General features: G+C 38.8%; 1 protein-coding gene across 8 annotated transcripts in view; it reads left to right on the forward strand.

Moving 5' to 3' along the window:
* Window positions 1–20229, forward strand: part of BBS9 (Bardet-Biedl syndrome 9) — a 481831-nt gene that overhangs the window by 373841 nt on the left and 87761 nt on the right. For all 8 annotated transcript variants that reach the window (XM_081244834.1, XM_081244836.1, XM_081244841.1 and 5 more), the window contains one exon: window positions 4955–5137. In XM_081244834.1, the coding sequence (XP_081100960.1) occupies window positions 4955–5137 (183 nt within the window). The remainder of the gene's footprint in view (window positions 1–4954; window positions 5138–20229) is intronic.

The raw sequence follows: 20229 nt of genomic DNA on the forward strand, positions 1-20229 counted from the left end.
GTGATAACCTGAGTATAACAGCACTAGCCCAGTGCCTGGTCCACAGTCAGGGCTCAGTAAATGACAGCTAAACAGCAATGTAGTGGGGTTCTGTATGCCATATATGAGATTGGGAGCCAGATTCGATGGTCAGTTTAGGTGAAGAAATTGGACATGTCTGTGTTCACATAGTATGATTCATGTCTACTTTGCTGTTGCTGCTGCTGCTTTCCTGTAACCAATTTTAGAGCCTATCTTGGCAGCTGGAAGTATTTGGGATTAATTTCACACTCACTTTATGAGTTGAGCGTTTTCCTGCAAGCAGCTCCCTGGGCCTCTGCCTCATTACTTTGGCATCAATTGATATGGCAGTTGGATAGAGATGTCCTTTGGGGTCTCCATTTTATTTGGAATCCTTCAATTTGAAAAAGCAAAACAAAGGCCATCAACACATTGTGCTTGAAATCGTTAGCATTTATTTTTTCCTAAACCTCTCCCTTTCTGTAGTTCTGTTGAACGCCAGGGAACACACATCTTGTACAGCCAGTGATGAGCACTGAAAAATCACTGTCCCTCAAACGTAAGCCCTAGCAGCTGGTCGGCCTCATTTCTCCATTCCAGGTGAGCTGCGAGATCCTCTAGGCCCTGGTCAGACAGATCTAAATCTTGATGAGTCTAGTTTTTCCATCCCTTTTTACTATGTTAATTCTGCTAAATTCATTTGGCTCTTGTGGAGAACAAAGTAAACTTGGCTATTACGTGTAAAACTAAATTGAGAACATGGAGATCTGTTTAGTATTTCACGCTGGCCAGTAGGTCAGGAAGATTTTCCTTGGGGGTAATTTACATAAGGAATTGTTTATCCCATTTCTTTCCAATTTCTGTGACCATTTGGGGATAGCAGACTCTTTCCACAATGGCACAGAAATATATCCAGCGAGACTGAAACTTAGAGAAACGATGCTTCTCCAGGATTGATGTATTCTGGGTCTTGCTCAGGAAAGATCCTGTGGCTTGGGCTGCTGTCTCACTGAGAAGTCATTCTTCCACCACAGCTGTGTTTAGCAAGTTGGGTGGGTCCACGAACTGACATGCTGTTACACTTAGTAAGAATTTTCCCTTGATAGTGAGGAACGTGCATAAAAGCCTCACTAAGTCCCAGCAAATGCTCTAAATGTTTGTTGTGATCTGATGGCTACTTAGAGCACAGCCTCCATCAGATAACGCCCATACTCAGAATAATACTCCGTGGCTCTCCAGTACCTGCACACTCTTCACCTTGACATTTTGGTTCCTCTACAACAGTTGCCCAGATGACCTTTTTTTTTTTTTTCCCCCCCAGTACGCAGGCCTCTCACTGTTGTGGCCTCTCCCGTTGCGGAGCACAGGCTCTGGACGCGCAGGCTCAGCGGCCATGGCTCACGGGCCTAGCTGCTCCGCGGCATGTGGGATCTTCCCGGACCGGGGCACGAACCCGCGTCCCCTGCATCGGCAGGCGGACTCTCAACCACTGCGCCACCAGGGAAACCCCAGATGACCTTTTTTGTCTCATCAAATGCTCTTCCCAAACTGGAATATTTGCTCCTTCCCGAACAAGCAGCCTCTACATTTGTGCTCTAATGCACTTGCTCAGGTTGTTTCCTTCACTTTTAAAGCCCCCTTACCCAATATCTGTTCTTGAGGACAAATTTCAGGTACCTCTTCTCAGTGGCATGCTGGTAAATATTTACCAACTGGCTGTTTGTGAGGAGCAGGGTGGGTGGGAAGCCTAACTTTGTAACATTTGTTGATTTGCATGTTGTAAATACTTCCACCATGGCTGATTTCAAGCTTCTAGCATGAGGTCAGTGAATGTGGAGTTGGGAAGAAATGGGCAGTAGCTCACCATTGCAGAGTGTTGCCAACATACAGATGCAACAGGCATAAATAACCTCAAGGGCCTAGATAACAGTAAAATAATTAGGAAGTAATGCGTTTTGAGTATTTATTACTTTTGTTTTCATGTAACTTATTTTTTAAGTTTACATAATTTAATTTTTAGCAATGGCCATGTTTAACAACTGGCTCACAAAATTCCTGAAAAATGAATAATCAGTCCTTTCTCCTGAGCTAGTAGGAGATAGCTGAGCCTGGTCCAGTGGCCACTGCGACTTCTTCCACCTTTTCCTTCCCAAGGCCCTCCACACTCACTAGTAGTTAGGCCCTTCTCCGAACCTATAAGGTGCTTCAGGTCTCATGCAGGCTTCAGAGTGAGAGACTCCAAGTCGAATACTGGTTTCTCGTTTACTAGGTGATGGTCAAACTGGCTACTTAATTTGCAGTTCCCAATGCAAAATGAAAATGCAGCACCCTTGTTATAAGGTAGAAGAAAGTGCTATTGAAACAGCTGTTAAAATATAAAGTTCTTTCCTTTCTTCAGTGGTATCTCTTTCACACCTTCTGGTGGTGCTTTTATTTCCTATTTAATGTTATTTCAAGTAAGGAAAAATTAAAATTTTAAATTGTTAGCATGAATTCTATGATTAAGCTTTATATTGTGCAATGCCAGTTTTAAATGCAAATGTAAGAGCATTTAACTCTCTGAGTTAATGAGCATATCTCCTCTGATCGTGTGCATGGTCCATTATCCTATAGACTTCACTTACAAAGCACAAATTCAAAAATAAAGTTATTAAGACTTTCAAGACAGAGACAACAGGGCCTTAAGCCAAGCATGGAGCACTTCTAAGCACAGACACAGTTGGCACACCCTATGTACAGTATTGGGCACATTCCGTACATCTGCTGAGCCTCAGAGGCCTCATCTATAAAACAGAGATCTTGCCAACTGAGTCTCAGTGGAGGCGTGAGGATTGAACGCACTGATACCTGTATGGCACAGAGCAGATTGCTTGGCATACAGTTCATGCTCAATTAATTGGAGGGTTTATTATTAACATAATGATCATAATGTTAGTGGTATTCTCCTCCTTAATAGTCTATAGGGTCTTCCCTATATTGGCAGTGTTTGCCTCCTTGACCTATTTTCCTTTTTTCATTATAAACTCTTTGAAGATGGAGGTTATCTCTGTTGCCATTGAATTCCCTGTAGTGCTTCCTGCAAATTCTTGCACATCCCTGGCACTCAGGAGGTGTTTATCACCTTGATTTTTGTATAATTTTGGACTTATTGACAATAAGCATCTGTGTCATAATATTATGGCCCCCACAGTGAGGCTTAATTGATAACATTCACAGGAAGAAAATGAAATTAAACTTAGATTTTTAACAGGAGTCAGTTGTAATCATGGTGAGGGTTGGGGAAGCAGATGATTCCAGGTGTTTTGGTTTAAGGAAAGTGACTTCTCCATCTCTTCGAGGGGACTTCTTGAAGTAATGGGGAAGGGATGAGTTCCAAGCCTCATTTGAGTAAAAGAGGCCCCAGGGATATTAACTCTGGCCCATAGTAATCTGCCCCTTAGCTAGCTTCTTTCACACTTACTTTCTGTGCTGCACAATAAGGACGTTATTACAGTAATGCTTCTTTCCACTAATCGGTTGTGTATGTATGTTTCCTGTCCAACAGATTATAAGATCCTCATGGGCTACAGGGTATCATGTACCTTTGAATGCAAATGAAAAGTAGCACAGTAGTAGGCACTCAGTAAGCAGTGTGCTTTATTGTTAATGCTTACCTTGGTCCCAATGCCCAGGGCTCCCTCTAGAGCTGAATGTGAATTGTGATTGCCTTTCATAACTCCTGCAAGTGGCAAGGAATCCTGGTTTGCCTGGGATTGTCAGGCAAGGGCCTTCAGGTGCTTTGTGGCTTTGTCTTTCTCTAACCTACCTTTTCCAGTGTCTCCCAGATACTCTGAGGACTGTCCCCTTATAGCCCTTCTCCTACATGGAATTTGGGAGACCACACAGCTGCAGACTATACTTGTTTGACTGATGATTTTTTAATAGGCCCTTTGGGCCAGTGTCAGTAAGCCGTGAAATATCACCAAATGGATCATCTGCACTAGACTTCTGAAACTCATCTGAGCTCTAGTCCCTCAAGCTGGTGGGGACTTGTAGAAAGGAGCTTACATTGCCCCGGCTTTTGCTATTCTAGTTCTGGGGGCTGTCAGGTGCTTTGAGCCTCTGGGCCAATCAGTTCATTACTTTTAATGAGCACAAAATTCACCAAGACATTAAAATAAAATAAAACACCAATGGGCTGTCTTCAATGTTCTATCCAATTGTTACTTTAGTTCTTTTTTCCACAGGATTATTCAAGAGGATGAAAAAAGAAAAAAGCCAATTCTACTCACTCCTACCAATTTTATCCTAAGTAGATTTGGCATTGTAAAGCTAACACGCCCGGAACATTTTTTTCTTTCAGGTCCCTGTGGGCTGGTGCCTGACATTTGTGTTAAAAATGACATTGCTTGATTGGTCAAATGTTTGAACATTATCTACCTTTTAAATATAGTAAAGAAATATTGGATATTCCAATACCATGTCAAAAGTAACAGTCAGAGGAAGACAGTTATTTTCTGAAAAGGGTATTATGAAGTTATTATTTGAAATTCCAAGGTAAATGCAGTTACTTTGATAAGAATTTTTTAAATTGATCAAGAATTTTTTAAATTGATCAATCTCTGTGATTAGTAATAATGATCATAATAACTGTATTAGAGGTTACTTATATTATCATATATTGTAGAAGGTGAATCAATGGTGAAGCAGACACTGAACAATGTCCCCATTAAGCTGATTTCGTGGATATTTTCATCTCTTGGCCATATGGATTTGGAATTACTTTGGGTATTTTTTTAAAAGAAGGAAGCGAACAGATGAATGATAACTCTTTTATTACTCAACATAGCTTGTGTTTGTGGAAGACAAAGTTCATGAAGTTGTTTTAAAGAAAAACAAGAGTGTGCCAAATGTAATTTGTTGAGGGCTCAAGAATTGTGAAATTATCCCTAACTGAAGTTTGTAATTTCTGCAGGTAATCGCTCTAGCAGATGCAGTAGAGGAAAACCAAGACAATCTGTTCCAGTCATTCACCAGGCTGAAAAGTGCCACCCATTTGGTGATTCTGCTGATTGGGCTGTGGCAGAAGCTTAGCGCCGACCAGATTGCTATCCTGGAAGCGGCATTTCTGCCACTGCAGCAGGACACTCAAGAATTGGTAAGGACCCACAGGCCTGCGGTGGTAACAGCCAGTGTTATTGAAAAAGGTTGTGGTTTTAGGAAGATATCACATGGCTATCATGTTTTCTAAGGTATCAAATGAAAGCTTGGTTTTGTTTTTTTTTTTTACCCAAATCCTGTTTTCCTTTTCTTCAAACCATAATAAAAATGTCAAGTAAAGGCCTTTTTTTTTCTAGAGCTATTTAAAAAATAGGTATATAGTCCATTTTTATGTGGTATCCAGTCTATTTTTTATATACTCTTCAATCACTTAGAAGCCAGGGAAACAGTCATTTGACCACCAAGGTGATGGCAGTAAACCTTCAGATTATCTAATCCTTTCCTTTTCCATGAGAGAAAACAGTTCAACCATTTTAATTTGCTCAACGTTCTTAAATTTAAGTGTCACTTCAAGGGTTAGAGAGAACTGAGGTAGCCTCGCTGAATGACAGGGATATTTTGTTACATTTATGTAATTCTTTATATGTAGTTTATAAACTCTTTTACTCTTGATCCTTTGAATAGGCAGTTTAGAATAAAAAGGGAAAAAATGGGGGTATGCATTTGGAGTTTTTGGTGAAGGATGATATAAATAAACATCTTAGATGCTTTGAATCATTGAGGTATGTGACTACCAGGTGCTGTTAACGCATGCTTTTATTTACAAAGAAATAATGTACTTCTTTGAAATCAGAGACGCTTGAACTTATTTTTTTGTATTGGAGGAAACCGTTTCAACAAAAAAGTCATTTCAGATCCATTTTTAAACGCGGATGTGAAAACATTGTACTAAAGATAATAGTACTAAAACTGAAATTTTGGGGTGTTAACTAGGTACCATGTTTTCTTTTAAGTGTTTCACAAAGATTATCTCATTTAATCTTAAACAAGGACCTATAATATAGTTAAGGTATTGTTTTCATTCCTATTTTTCATATGGGAAAATTTAGGCTTTGAGAGTTAAGTACCTTTCTGAAGTTAGTGGATGGTAGAGCCAGAATTTGGACCAGAGTCTGTCTGCTTCCAAAGACATGTTTTTAACCTGTATTAGCAACAAAGTCATGAACATGATTTTGAAAATCACAAGCTTTGTCAGTTGAATCTAATTTTCTACAGTTGGGTCAAAGGGTTGTCAGAATAAAAAAAAAATCAAGCTATATTGTATATCCTTAACAAAACAGTAAAAATAAATGAGAAAAATTTTAGAGTACACATTATTTTTAGATTGATAAAATTACAGCTAAAATCGACCTTTGAGAAGCTAGAAATGTACACTGTAATAATAGAAAATAAAGAATAGAATGGTTAAGATTATATATATATATTTTTTAAATTTTATTTTATTTATTTTTTTATACAGCAGGTTCTTATTAGTCATCAGTTTTATACACATCAGTGTATACATGTCAATCCCAATCTCCCAATTCATCACACCACCACCTTCACCCCCCACCGCTTCCCCCTTGGTGTCCATACATTTGTTCTCTACATCTGTGTCTCAGTTTCTGCCCTGCAAACCGGTTTATCTGTACCATTTTTCTAGGTTCCACGTATATGCATTAATATACGATATTTGTTTTTCTCTTTCTGACTTACTTCACTCTGTATGACAGTCTCTAGATCCATCCATATCTCTACAAATGACCCAATTTCATTCCTTTTTATGGCTGAGTAATATTCCATTGTATATATGTACCACATCTTCTTTATCCATTCGTCTGTCGATGGACACTTAGGTTGCTTCCATGACCTGATTATTGTAAATAGTGCTGCAATGAACATTGGGGTGCATGTGTCTTTATGAATTATGGTTTTCTCAGGGTATATGCCCAGTAGTGGGATTGCTAGATCATATGGTAATTCTATTTTTAGTTTTTTAAAGAACCTCCATACTGTTCTCCATGGTGGCTGTATCAATTTACATTCCCACCAACAGTGCAAGAGGGTTCCCTTTTCTCCACACCCTCTCCAGCATTTGTTGTTTGTAGATTTTCTGATGATGCCCATTCTAACTGGTGTGAGGTGATACCTCACTGTAGTTTTGGTTTGCGTTTCTCTAATAATTAGTGATGTTGAGCAGCTTTTCATGTGCTTCTTGGCCATCTGTATAAGATTGTATTAATAAGAATATTAACTATCTATATCACTACGAACTCAGATTTAGTAGTCAAAAAGACTGGGTGGCTTGAGGTGCTGGTTCCAGCAAAGTCCTTCTGGTCAAGTTTCTTAGCTGATCTAAATCTCTGCTTCTGTAGCTCTAAAATGGAAACAATTATGTTAGCTGTCCAATAAATTGTAATAAGAATTAAATGAGGTAATTGGATAGAGTGCTAATCATCATTAGTAGTGGTTTGTCTACTTTATGTGTATTATTTATAGTCCTCACTAAAGCCATGCAAGGTAGATATTACTACCTTTTCATGGTGATTTGTCTCCTCGACTACACTTGAGGGCAGGAATTATATCTTACTCATTTTTATATTCTCAGTGCCTGGCACAATGCCTGACCATAGCGCAGTTGATATTTGTTGGGGTGAATGAATGGAGATAAGGGTGGAAGCTAACAAGAGGTGACTTGGCAGAACAGATGCAGTGGATCGAGTCTGGAGCGTGAGAAAGCAGGGCAGGGCCAGCTGTATAATTTACGAGGTTGAGTGCAAAATGAAAATGCAGATCCCTTGTTCAAAAAAGTAGGAAAAAATGTTAAAGTGCTGTTAAAACAAGTACTAAACACATAGCTTTTTAGTTTCTGTAGTCTCTCTCTCATTGTGGTATTTTTGTTTGCTATTTATTTATGTAGTTCTAAATAAAGAAAAATTTAAAGAATTGCCCCAATTATACAATATATACAATACATATACAATATATGCAACTTGTATTTTGTAGCTCATATACCTTTTGTTCTTGTGGAACTGCAGAATTGCTGCACAAAACTTAACTGTCTTTATTTCACTTCTTAACCAGTGCACATCTACCAACACTCTCTACCTTCAGCTTCCTGCTAAGTAAGGAAGGACTGAAGGGAAAGGAGCTCTGTGTCACTCCATTGCCCTTTCTTTCTGTGTTATCATTTTCAGTGTAAGTGGTTGGTTAATACAGGGAAGTAACAGGAGTGTAGTGGGTTTCCTTAGTCATTCCTGTTTCTTTGAATCTATTGCCTTCTTTCTTAATTCAAAACAAGTTCTGGTTCAAATGAAAAGCCTCTCAGGGCTGTCAGTTCCTTCACTTAATCAGTCTAGACAGAATAGGCCTTCCTCCTGCTTATTTTGAGTCTCTGTGAACTCCCACTCATCCTGGGGCCACGGGAATTCTGAGCTATGGGGCTGTATGTGAATGGGGGGAAAGGAGGGAGGAGGCATGCATATTGCACATATTTTCCCTTCTCACACGTGCTTCATTGTCTTATCAGACTTCACTTACAAAACACAAATTCAAAGATTAAATTATTAAGAATTTCAAGATGATGACAACAAAGCATTAAACTGAGCACAGGGCCCTGTGCAATTACACAGCTTGCATGCTTCTGAAGCTGGCCCTGAAGCATGCCTAGACCCAAAGGAAGAATTTCCTAGAAATAAACATTCTCAAATGTAGGAATTGAGTCCCAAGAGAGACTGTGGTATTTCTGACTCCAGAGATCTTTAAAAACAGCTTCATTTGCCAGGAGTATGTAAGTATGCTCATCCCTGTAGGCAGGTGAATGGACTTAGCATCTTCTCAAAGCTCCTTTCTACCCTGCCTCTGTATTCTCTACTGTCTTACCTCCCAAATCATGTAAGAAAAAATTACTTCAACTCTCTTCTGAATTTGATGAGATTAGAAGGTGTGTATATTTGTTATGTCTATCGAAGTCATTAATGAGACAGGACATTTGATAAAAACATAACTTGGATAAGAATGAATCAAAAAAGACATTTTAATACTGCTTGCTATGCTCTTCATCTTTAATTAGGTTGTGGTATTCACTTTGGACTTATACTATTGAGACAGCTTATATATCTTGAGAAAAAAAGGAATCCTTTTTCATTCTTTAAGACGTACGCATGCAGTATGTGGTTTTGACATGCTGGTTCACAATCCTCCACATTATGCCTTTAGACCTCACAAATAAATGTTATGTGATGGGTATCCCGCTGAGATGTGAAAATGAAATATGCAAACCTGAAATAACTTGGAAGGAGGGTGAGGCGGGGAAGAAAGGAGTCTCTGACCAGAATGTTGAAATATATCCCATATTGAAGTTATTATGATACCACAAAAATCTGAATGTAATTTAGACGGTTTGGTTGAGGGTGGATGGCAGAATACATTGTGAGAGGGAGAACTTTAGACATGTGAGCAACATTTTCAGAAGAGACTCTCAGTTCAAGGTCAGATGTCCCCACAGTATTGAGAGGTAAGAGAAAGTGCTCAGAAGATGTTTTATTTACGGTTCAAACAGCACTGCATAATGGTTTGTTGTATTGTTATTTAGATGGCGTGTGTCACAAGACAGGCTAAATACCATAGTCAACTCTGGAATATTTTCTTCTTAATAGCCTCGGTTTCACAAAGCAAAAATGTTTAGAATTCATTATTGCTAAGGTAAGGTAGTGTTCTTCACACTATATTATCAGTATTAAAAAAAATACCATCCCATCTGGAACAGAATTCAACAGTGTTTTCTTTGATCTGTCTCTTTAGTAACACTTTTCCATTTTTGCCACTTCTCAATACTTTTGGAGGGCAGATAAATGCTGGTGTTGCTGACTATTATATGTGATTTTTTAAGTTGCTGAAAGTTATATATACCTAGTGTGTTTTTGTAGGGATACTCCCTATCACTTTAAGAAAAACGTTAAATGTTTTATTTGGCATCTCCAAAAAGAGGTCATAAACATAGTTCTATCGGTGGATTTGATAATATAGTATTATCCCTATTGTCTTCCTGTGATGCTGGAGAAGTTTTACCTAAAATAATGTTCTATCGGAGTACCTGTTAGGGAAACTCTAAAATGAATTTTCTTACTTTTCTGAGGATATTTCAGAGTATTTGGATCCTCAATGCAGAATTTAAATATGCCTCTACTGACCCTCTATCCACTTGAAGCTCTATGGAAAATACAGTCTCCTTAGACTTACCTAAGTAAGTCTACTAAGGTCAATGTATTACTGGTTTGAGCCTGAGAGAGTACTTAATTGTGATATTACACATCTCCCCCTCATTATGCTGTACAGAAGCCAAAAGCTGCAAAACTACACATACCTCGGGATTGGCCTAAGAGGAAAAATCTTTTATCCAGTTCATTTATCATCCATTTTTTCATTCAATGAATATTTATTGAGCACGTGCTATGTTTCAGGCAGTGTTCTAGGCACTTAGCATACCTCAGTGAACCAAATAGACTTGGTACCCATCCTTTGGGGATTTACTTCAACATTACAAGCAAACATATTCTAGTCATATTCTGTTGTAAACATATTGGCTATCTAATACGGTAGCCACTTGTCATATGTAGCTATTTAAATTGATATTTAAGTGAATTAAAATGAGATAAAATTAAAATTTCAGTTTCTCAGCCACACTAGCTGTATTTCAACTGCTCAATAGCCGCATGTGGTGTGTGGCTACCACATTGGACAGTATAGATACAGAATATTTCCATCATTGCAGAAGTTTCTGTTGCATAGCACTATCAGTCATTAAGAGGGAAAGGGTTTTTTTCAGTTGAGTTAATAACTTAAGCACATTTTAACAAATTAGTGAAAGCAGGGTAGGATACTGACATTAAATGATGCCATGGTGTTTGCATTAGCAGCCCTTATTTCTGGTATTCTGGGATCAGCCTGGTCATTTTCACAATAACCATATATTCTCCCAGGAACAAGAAACTTCTCTAGGGAGATGTGTGCATCTGCATAAAGGAGAGGCAAGAATCTGGCACAAGGGCTGCTACTCCCCCTTCATATGGCCTTGGTAGACGTTATAATCTTCATAGACTCTTTCCTGTTGAGCTGACACCATGGCCTCAGAATCCTTTTGAATACAGCACTCTAGGTAGTTACTGTCCCTTGGAGTTGGTATGTGGATGAATCCTTTTTGCCCTTCCTAATCTCTATACAGATCCGCTTCTTATTTTCCCAGTAAACAGCTTAGATGACTAAGATTCTGTACCATGAAGTCCCGCAGATGGCAGGAAAACAAGGAGAAGCAGTGTTGGTATTTCCAAATGGCTGTCTCAAACTTCTTCTGCTCTAAATGTTCATGTGTTCCACCTGATTCCAGAGGAATCTCTAAAGAAAAGAGCAACAGTGCACTGGTTTGGGGACCTGATTACGTACAATCTTAGAGTTGGAAGGAATATTGGCACGTTGCATAGCATCTTGCCTTTTTCTTTTCTTTCAAAGTGCATTTAATATCTTTAGTAGCTGTTATCTGCTATTTGAAAAAAGAAAAGCTTTATTGTGTCCTTTAGGGGTTTAATAGTTACCTTCCCTAGTATTGAACTTTAAAATCCCCTGGGAAAGTTAAGATGGAAATTTACATCAGTGGGGGAAGGAGATTTGGACCTTCAGCCTTACTTTTTGATTGATTATTCCTTTTACAAACTGATACGGAAAGAGAAACTTATTTTTAACATTTTCAACGTGGTTCATGTGAGAAAACAGATGTTTATAATAGGAAATCCTATTGTGTGGAGGGACTTATCAAGACTCACTTAGAAGGCTTAAAGACTTCTACGTCACAGGTCAGATTTGATGCAAGGGCCATTGTGCCGCCTGTCTGGATTGAGTGATGACTGAGATGGCTAATCATTACTATTATTAATGACCTCTTCTTAAAAGGCAAACAAAAGGAGGAAGTCTGGTGTCAGTATCAAGCCTGCCTTTATGACTGCTAAAGTATCATCGCAATTATAACTGTCTATGGGAACATAGTGCAGAAAGTAAATATTTTGGTAATTCCCATGATCTCAGCCAGCAAGATAAACATGAAAGAATTAGTTTTATGTTCATAATGGCCGCATACTCTGTGTTGTTGCTAGTTAGGTGCAACTGGTGTTATGTAATGTAATACTTGACTAGAGTTGAATATAATGTATCTCCGAGCTTTTCTGATGACCTGCTTGCAGTTTTAAAAACTGAAATAGTTGAAATACATCAGAATAGGAGCCAAGTAGAATACATTTACAGGTAGTGACGTGTAATTTTTTAATCTTTCCTTATGTATATCAAATATGAAACAGTGCTTTAACGGACACATTTAATATTATTCATGCATTTAAGAATAAAGAGACTAAGTAAATGAACAAAGAATTGATTATTTGAAGCTCCACTCTCACTGTATGTGAGATCCTTTGTGAAATAAGGTGTGATTTAATTATAAATAAGTAAAATAAGTAAAAATCACGCTACCACAGTGAGGAAAATAATGATCATCGCCATCCTTATAATGCTTACCAATTTGATTCCTGGCTGGAAGTGTATTTGCTTAGTTCAGTTTCCTTAAAATACCTTTACTGTGCCTAATTTGAGTCTACTAATTACAAAAAGATGATTTTGCCATTTCTGGGACCTTGCATTCTTTTACAAATGTACACCTGGAAATTGGTGACTCTTTCCTCTAAAACTGGTGCTCCCTCTTCGCTGTAACCACACGCAGAGCTGCACCTACAGGTTTAGTCAGTCACCCTAGCCTACAGTTGTTCATTTGGAAATGTTTCTGGGAACCCCCCTTGGCTTGCGTCCTTGTTATTCTACCTGGCTTTCTGTGGTGGCATTTGAAGTAGCCTTTCTACCCATGTTTTTGCCTTTCTACCCACGTTTTGCCCTGCACATCTCTGCAAGGCTCAGCCCACTGCTCTCCTGTCACACATCTGCTTACATACTTTCCATGGCTCTCTGTGCCCCTGGCCGAGCTTGGATTCCAGTGCCCGGCATTCAGGACTTTCAGTCACTTGGCTCCACTGTATCTTCTTTCTGAAACTCCTTTTCTGCGACTTCCCAGCTTCCCCACTTTGTTCTGGGAAAGCTGACTTTGCTTGGATACACCACTTCTTTTCATCAAGCAGGGCTAATATAACTTTTCTTCCTCACCTAAAATAGTGTTCTCTCTTTACCCTTCTATCTACCCTCTTTAAGAGGCAGATCAATTTTCGTTTCCTCCCTATTTATTCTGGCTTTCATTCTCTTGTGAATTTCACTTGGGGGTATGACATAATTTAGCTCTCATTTTATACTCTAAAATTGTCTATGTGCTTGTCTTATATTCTAATTTAAGGACAGATTCTTTTATATCCCCACAGAATTAAAGCTTAAATTAAGCATATAGTTGGATATAAGATCTGTGGATTGCTTGATACCCCATTTACTTTCATAACGTTTCACGCAATTACAGATTGTCCTCCAACAACTGTGTAGCTTTTTAAAAGTCATTTTTAAAAAAGGAAGCAATCTATTTCCATTTTGAATTACTCCTTTTTTTTTTTTGCAAGCAACCTCAAATTTTGGGGGCATTCTATAAGAGAAAACTTGATCTTTCCTGTACAGATGGTAAAAGATATAGGTAAACTGATAGCCAGACTACCACACATAAATATTTATACATATTTTCATTCACATATCCTGTAATTCAACTCAGTTAACATAAAAATTTTCAATCTTACCAGTGATGAATATATGCAAGTGTAAACAGCTATTAGGTACACTTCACCTTTATTGATTTAGTCAAATTTGGTAATAAATACTACTAACAGACATGTAGTGAAATAGACACACCCAGCTATTTCTGATATAGTCTCTCTAGAGAGTCCTCTAGGAAAATGTGGGTCATAAAACTAATCCAACACTTGGGCACCAGTAATCTAAGTTAATGCACTGAAAGTAGTAAACTAAAATCCATTTGGTACCATAATGTTTATATTTATAATTATGAAATACCACAAGCAACCTAAATGCTAATAGTTGGAAAATACAAACTGTGGTATATCAGTTGAATAGAATGTTATGTCAGACTGGGGTTCACATCCCTTTTAAGTATTTGTATCAGCAAATACTTAACTAGCTGGGCATCCTTAGGCAAATTACAGAACTCCTTAAGCATTGGTTTCCTTATCTGTACATTGGTGCACGAGACCAGACCCCAAGGACTGGTTCTGCTTCGAAGATGGTTGAGAGTGGCCATCCAGCTTTGATTTCACCTTACTTTCGCTTTATATTCCTACTGAACCAGTAAATAAATGGTACAGTGGAAGAACATGACATAAAGAAAGTGAGTGAACTTGGCTCCCCAATGCCTTTCTCATGAAGACATGCCCAGAGTTTGATGGAAAACACAGTTCATGCCGAGTGAGGAATCTGCCAGTTCAGAGGTGCTCAGAACCAGAAACTCACTGCCCTTCACACAGTTAGGTTGGGAGAAGGGCCATGTCAGCATCTGAGGAGCTGTTACACCTGGAATTTCTCTCTACATTTCAGGTATATCCTTTCCTCTACTATGCATTTTTTTTTTTTTTTACCACGTAATCTGGCTTTCCTTAGGTTTGACTATGGTCTACTATTCATGATTTACTGAAACACAATAAACATTGAATAAAAAATATGTATAAAATAAGGTTCTTCTTCTTCAATAATACTTATCCAAATTCTATTTCCTACACAAAGTAAGAAAGTTATATTGCTCATTTGGTCTCAGTGAACTAGACCAGGTACTGAGCCTCCTTTGGTGTCTTCACCATCATTTTTAGATTCAGGGTTTTGGTGTTTAGTTAGCTATGTCAACTGGAAGACCAGAATACCACTACTACTACTACTACTACTACTACTACTACTACTACTACTACCACTGCTATTATTAATAATACCACAGAAGTGCTAAACCGTATTTAAAAAAAAAAATTACTCGTGTGAACTCATTTGGAAACTACTTGTCAAAGATGTGCAGATGTTAAGGACACCTTTTATAAACCTCTTAAGGTTCATAGGAGGACTAATTGAGGAAATGTACATAAAGTGCTAAACGTGGTGCTGGGCATATACAGTCTCCAAGAATTACTAGCTCTTGTTACTACTATTTCAACAATAGAATGCCATCCATTGTAAGTGACAGCATTATTTTATGGACCACTTAGAAAAAAAAACAAACACTGCCAATTGAACTATGACATAGTGTTTTTTGTCACTTAAAATTTTAGCTAATTATTGAAAGATTTTAGACTTATTTAGACATACATTTTATCACATCTTACTCTTGAGCCTCAATAAGAGGAAAGCAGCATAAATTGGTTAAGGTATTCCTGAAACTTCTTCACATTCAAAGTTTGATTCTCTTAAGTCACCTTTCAACTACAGGTGATCTCTATCCGTGTTTTTACACACAGCATTGTCCTGTGTGCCATGAAGAGCATTTTGATGCAACCTTGAGTGTGCCACTGTTGCCTTCATGATTTTTTTCTGAGTCCCTAATATCCATTCTAAAAATTTTCCATTTTGACTGAGCTCAAAGCTTCATTTCTTTCCTTCAGTTGAATCATATTGGTGCAAGTTAAGAAGCTTCTATCCATAGTTAGCAAGAAATTTTAGGCAAATTGATGTTTACTGCTTTAACAACAGTCCTGTGTGATACATTAACTAATCAAACCACATCTATCCCAGAGATTTGGCAATTTCTCTTACTTCAGTTGTATTGTTTGACAGAGGATAGTAATCTGTGTGCATGTATCTCAGTAACAAAACATAATACGTTTCTCCTATCTGTATCTTCTTGTTTTACATCCTGGAAGGCACTTAGCTTTTGCTTTGCAAGAACATATGGAATTGCTGTCATTCTTCTGTCATGAATATTTGCTTCACTAATTTCAAATTTATACTTCCAACTCTTCTGTTCCCATGCCTTTCCGTGCACACAACTTTTTTGTTCAATGATGAGTCATAGTATAATTTTGATATTCTAAATGATAATCAGTTTGACAGGAAAGTATGGCCATTGCACATTCATCAGTTGAAGTGACAAAATATGAACAGCTAAGACAAAGACTGCACATACACAGGCACTGACAGCAATAGCATGACTGGTGCCTGGAAGCCAGCGGTTGTCAGATACCGCCGAAATTGACACAATCTATTTCAGAGATATTAAAATGTGAAAAAATTGCTCTGGAATTGATGGAACATAATTGTAGGCACAGAGTGAAAGATTTTAATTACAGTCATTTTTTATTAACAGGAAATCTGTGAGTGGTTTGAATTGGGGACAGGAAGTTATAGGAAAGGGCAATGCCTTGGTGGTCCATCTTGGAGCAGGCATCCTTAACCAGAAGCAGATTTCATATAAATAGGAAAGATCTTTCCAGTTGTTGCATTTTGAAGAGAAAGCTGCAAATAAACTGTGAGAAGTAATGAAGGTTGAGTAATGAAGGTTGCTATCACTCTTAATTTGGCAGATTGCATAACATGATTATGAAATCTAAGCTTTGATTTTACTGATATGTCACTTATGAGGACTGCAGGAACACAGGTCTTCTCTCCCACCACAGTGAATGAGACTGTGCAGATGAAATCACTGATATTGTGAGCAGGAATATACTTCACTTTCTGCATTTAACGTGGTGAAACTTTCCAGTTTCCTATGAAATCTAATTTTTGTGGTTAATGGCAGTGATCAGTTGCAGTGGTTAGTTGTTTTCTAACCCATTGGCTGTAAATTCAAAGTCATAAACATCTCTATATAATTTTTAGCAATCTCAGAACCACATCCAATAAACTGCACTAATTAGAAGACATCCCTGTTTTGTAGAGGAATAAGGAGAGAAATTAAATACACACACACACACACATTCATACACACACAGAAGATATAGGCCTGCCTCCCCCAATTCAAAGAAATGTAAGAAAACTAACTTATTGAGCATTATTAAGTACTACGCATTGGCCAAGGACTCTGCATACATTACCCCATTTAATCCTCACTCTGTGCTGGATGTTGTTTGTGCTTCACCCGTGTCTCTCCACCTCCTGCCATTCCTGAAAGCTTCTACATGCTGGACACCTGCAGTTTTGCTGCTTGAGGATTCTCCCTGTTTGGCAGAGGCTGTGCAGCCACATGTTTGATCAATGACTGACAGGGGTTGGTAGATTAATGCCCCAGCTCCCTCATCCCTCCAGTTGGCAAAGTCCAAGGTACATTACACACCACCTCCCAGAGTAGTCCAGCAGGCTTGCACCAGTTACCTACAGCGGTAACTGCTCACAGCCCAGGAGTTTATTGTCTTCTCCCCCTTCCCCCTTTCACTTACTCACTTCCCACCAGCACCTGTTGGATCAGCTGTCAGACAAACTACTTACATCCACATCCTTGTTTCACAACTATTACTTCCAATTTATAAATGAGGAAATATGCCCAAGGTCATATAGCTAGAAAATAGCAGAGGCGAGATTTGAACCCAAGCTAAGGAGCTTCACAAAAATGAGAAAACTGACTCAATGGGGGAACTTTTTTTTTTTTTTTTTTCTTTTTTTTTCTTTTTGCGGTATGCGGGCCTCCCACTGTTGTGGCCTCTCCCGTTGCGGAGCACAGGCTCCGGATGCGCAGGCCCAGCGGCCATGGCTCACGGGCCCAGCCGCTCCGCGGCATATGGGATCCTCCCAGACCGGGGCACGAACCCGTATCCCCTGCATCGGCAGGCGGACTCTCAACCACTGCGCCACCAGGGAGGCCCCAATGGGGGAACTTTTGACAAGGTGATCATACTGAAGTTTTATTCTTCTCCAATATGACTACTTTAACAAGGATAAGTATAATTTATATTGTGTATTATGTGTACCCGTGCTGGATTCTATATTAGAAAATGCTAACAAATTTAATCTACTTATTTGCTTCACATAACACTAAAAAGAACTCAAACTTATACAACTGATTTTTTCACAAAGTTGACGGGAAGGTACCTCATTATGTAGACAATTACTGTTTAACTTCGAGATTTGTGCTGCTGTGTTGCTGTTATCTTAGCTTGATTGCTGTGAAAAATGACATGAACATTGAATGGTGTACAGTCAGTCACTTCAGATCCCATTTTCTGTATTTTTTTCTTCGGACTTGAATTCTATTTGAAAGAAAATGGAAATAGAAATCTAGTATTTGGACCTTTCCTTTGCTGTTTCAGATCCACCGGTGGCTTTGACCAAGAAAGAAGTAGGTAGGCAAATCTTAAAATAGTGAAGCTTCTGGGTGGTCCTGAAAAATACAAACTAATTAAAAGAAAGAGAGAAACACAGAAAGAAAGGAATCCTGAAGAAAAGTGCTTTTCACTTAAATCAGTGGTTTCATGTGTTTTGGGACATTTTTGCTTGAATTTGGTTATTTCCTATTCTTTGAGATTTTTAAGAACACGGTGTTGTTAGGGAGGAGTTGATGCCTTCAGTTTATTTACATAGCTCTTCTCTTGTCCTACCTTCAGTAAGATTTTCCCCAGACTCTGTCAGATATATGGGTATTTGGGGAGTCTGTGACACCATGAATCTTTTTTTTAATTAATTAATTTATTTATTTATTTATTTATTTATTTTTGGCTGTGTTGGGTCTTCGTTTCTGCACGTGGGCTTTCTCTAGTTGCGGCGAGCGGGGGCCACTCTTCATCGTGGTGTGCGGGTCTCTCACTATCGCGGCCTCTCTTATTACAGAGCACAAGCTCCAGATGCGCAGGCTCAGTAGTTGTGGCTCACGGGCCTAGTTGCTCCGCGGCATGTGGGATCTTCCCAGACCAGGGCTTAAATCCGTGTCCCCTGCATTGTCAGGCAGATTCTCAACCACTGCGCCACCAGGGAAGCCCCCATGAATCTTTTGATTCCCTAATAAGAATGGGCTCTCCAAGTATTCTCAGTAATGAGTCCTTGAAATGAGCATCTATAACTCAGACTCATCAGAGTCAAGTCTGACCATTGTTATGTTTTCAGGGGATATGGTGTCCCAAGGCCATTCCTAGATGTTAGTTACAGTAGTCTATGCAGGTGCTAAAAGCTTTGACCCATCCAAACTGGCACAAATCATAGTGCTTTTTGATTATGCAGTAAAATCTTATTTAAATGTATACAGATTATTCACTTGGATAAAGAAGCTGATTTGGGGCTTCCCTGGTGGCGCAGTGGTTGAGAGTCCGCCTGCTGATTCAGGAGACACGGGTTCGTGCCCTGGTCCGGGAGGATCCCACATGCCGCGGAGCGGCTGGGCCCGTGAGCCATGGCCGCTGAGCCTGCGCGTCCGGAGCCTGTGCTCCGCAATGGGAGAGGCCACAACAGTGAGAGGCCCGCGTACTGAAAAAAGAAAAAAAAAAAAAAAAGAAGAAGCTGATTTGAATTTTGGTTCCATGAATATGTTAATTGTGACCATAAATTTTCTGGGGGAAGACCTCATATGATATTTTCTGCCTAAGGTGATGTGATGAAAATAGATTGAAAGGCACACATGATGAAATGGGAAAAAAGTGCTCTGTAATAGTGACCAAGAGCATGGAATTTAGAGCCATACAGTCCTGGATCCCATTACAACTCTTACTTTTAATAATTGTGTCATTTGTGGTGAAATACTTTACATCTAGCACCTTAGTTGGACGTTACAATACCAATTTAACAAGATAATTATTTACAAATAATATTTGTAAATTTCTTAGCATACTTTCTAGTACATAAGAGGTCCTAAATAGTTTTTGCTCTTGTTGTTATTTCTAGTGTCATTATTATTCACAAGAACCAGCCCCCAAAAGATCAACTTTTAGAGACAACTCCCAGAAGTAAGAATAATAGCATGGAATTAAGTAACTACAATTGCTCAATATGTCTCATTAAATCTAAAAGCACCTGGCAAAGGAAATTATTTTTCTGATTTTTAACTGATGAGGAAACTGAGACCCAGAGACCTAAAATAATTTTCCCAGAGACATACAGCTTATAAGGAAATGTGCCACATTTTAGCCTAGGTCTTCCAACTTCTAACCCAGTGCTCTTCTCATGAGCCATGCTGCCTCTTACATGGAAATACATAAGCAAGCATAAGTCATAGCCTGAGATGGTGAATAAGTGAAGGACCAAAGCTGCATGTTAGGCCAGGTAACTAATGAC

Source organism: Mesoplodon bidens (genome assembly GCF_964165515.1).
Source record: "Mesoplodon bidens genome assembly, chromosome: 9".
Lineage (NCBI taxonomy): Eukaryota > Metazoa > Chordata > Mammalia > Artiodactyla > Ziphiidae > Mesoplodon > Mesoplodon bidens.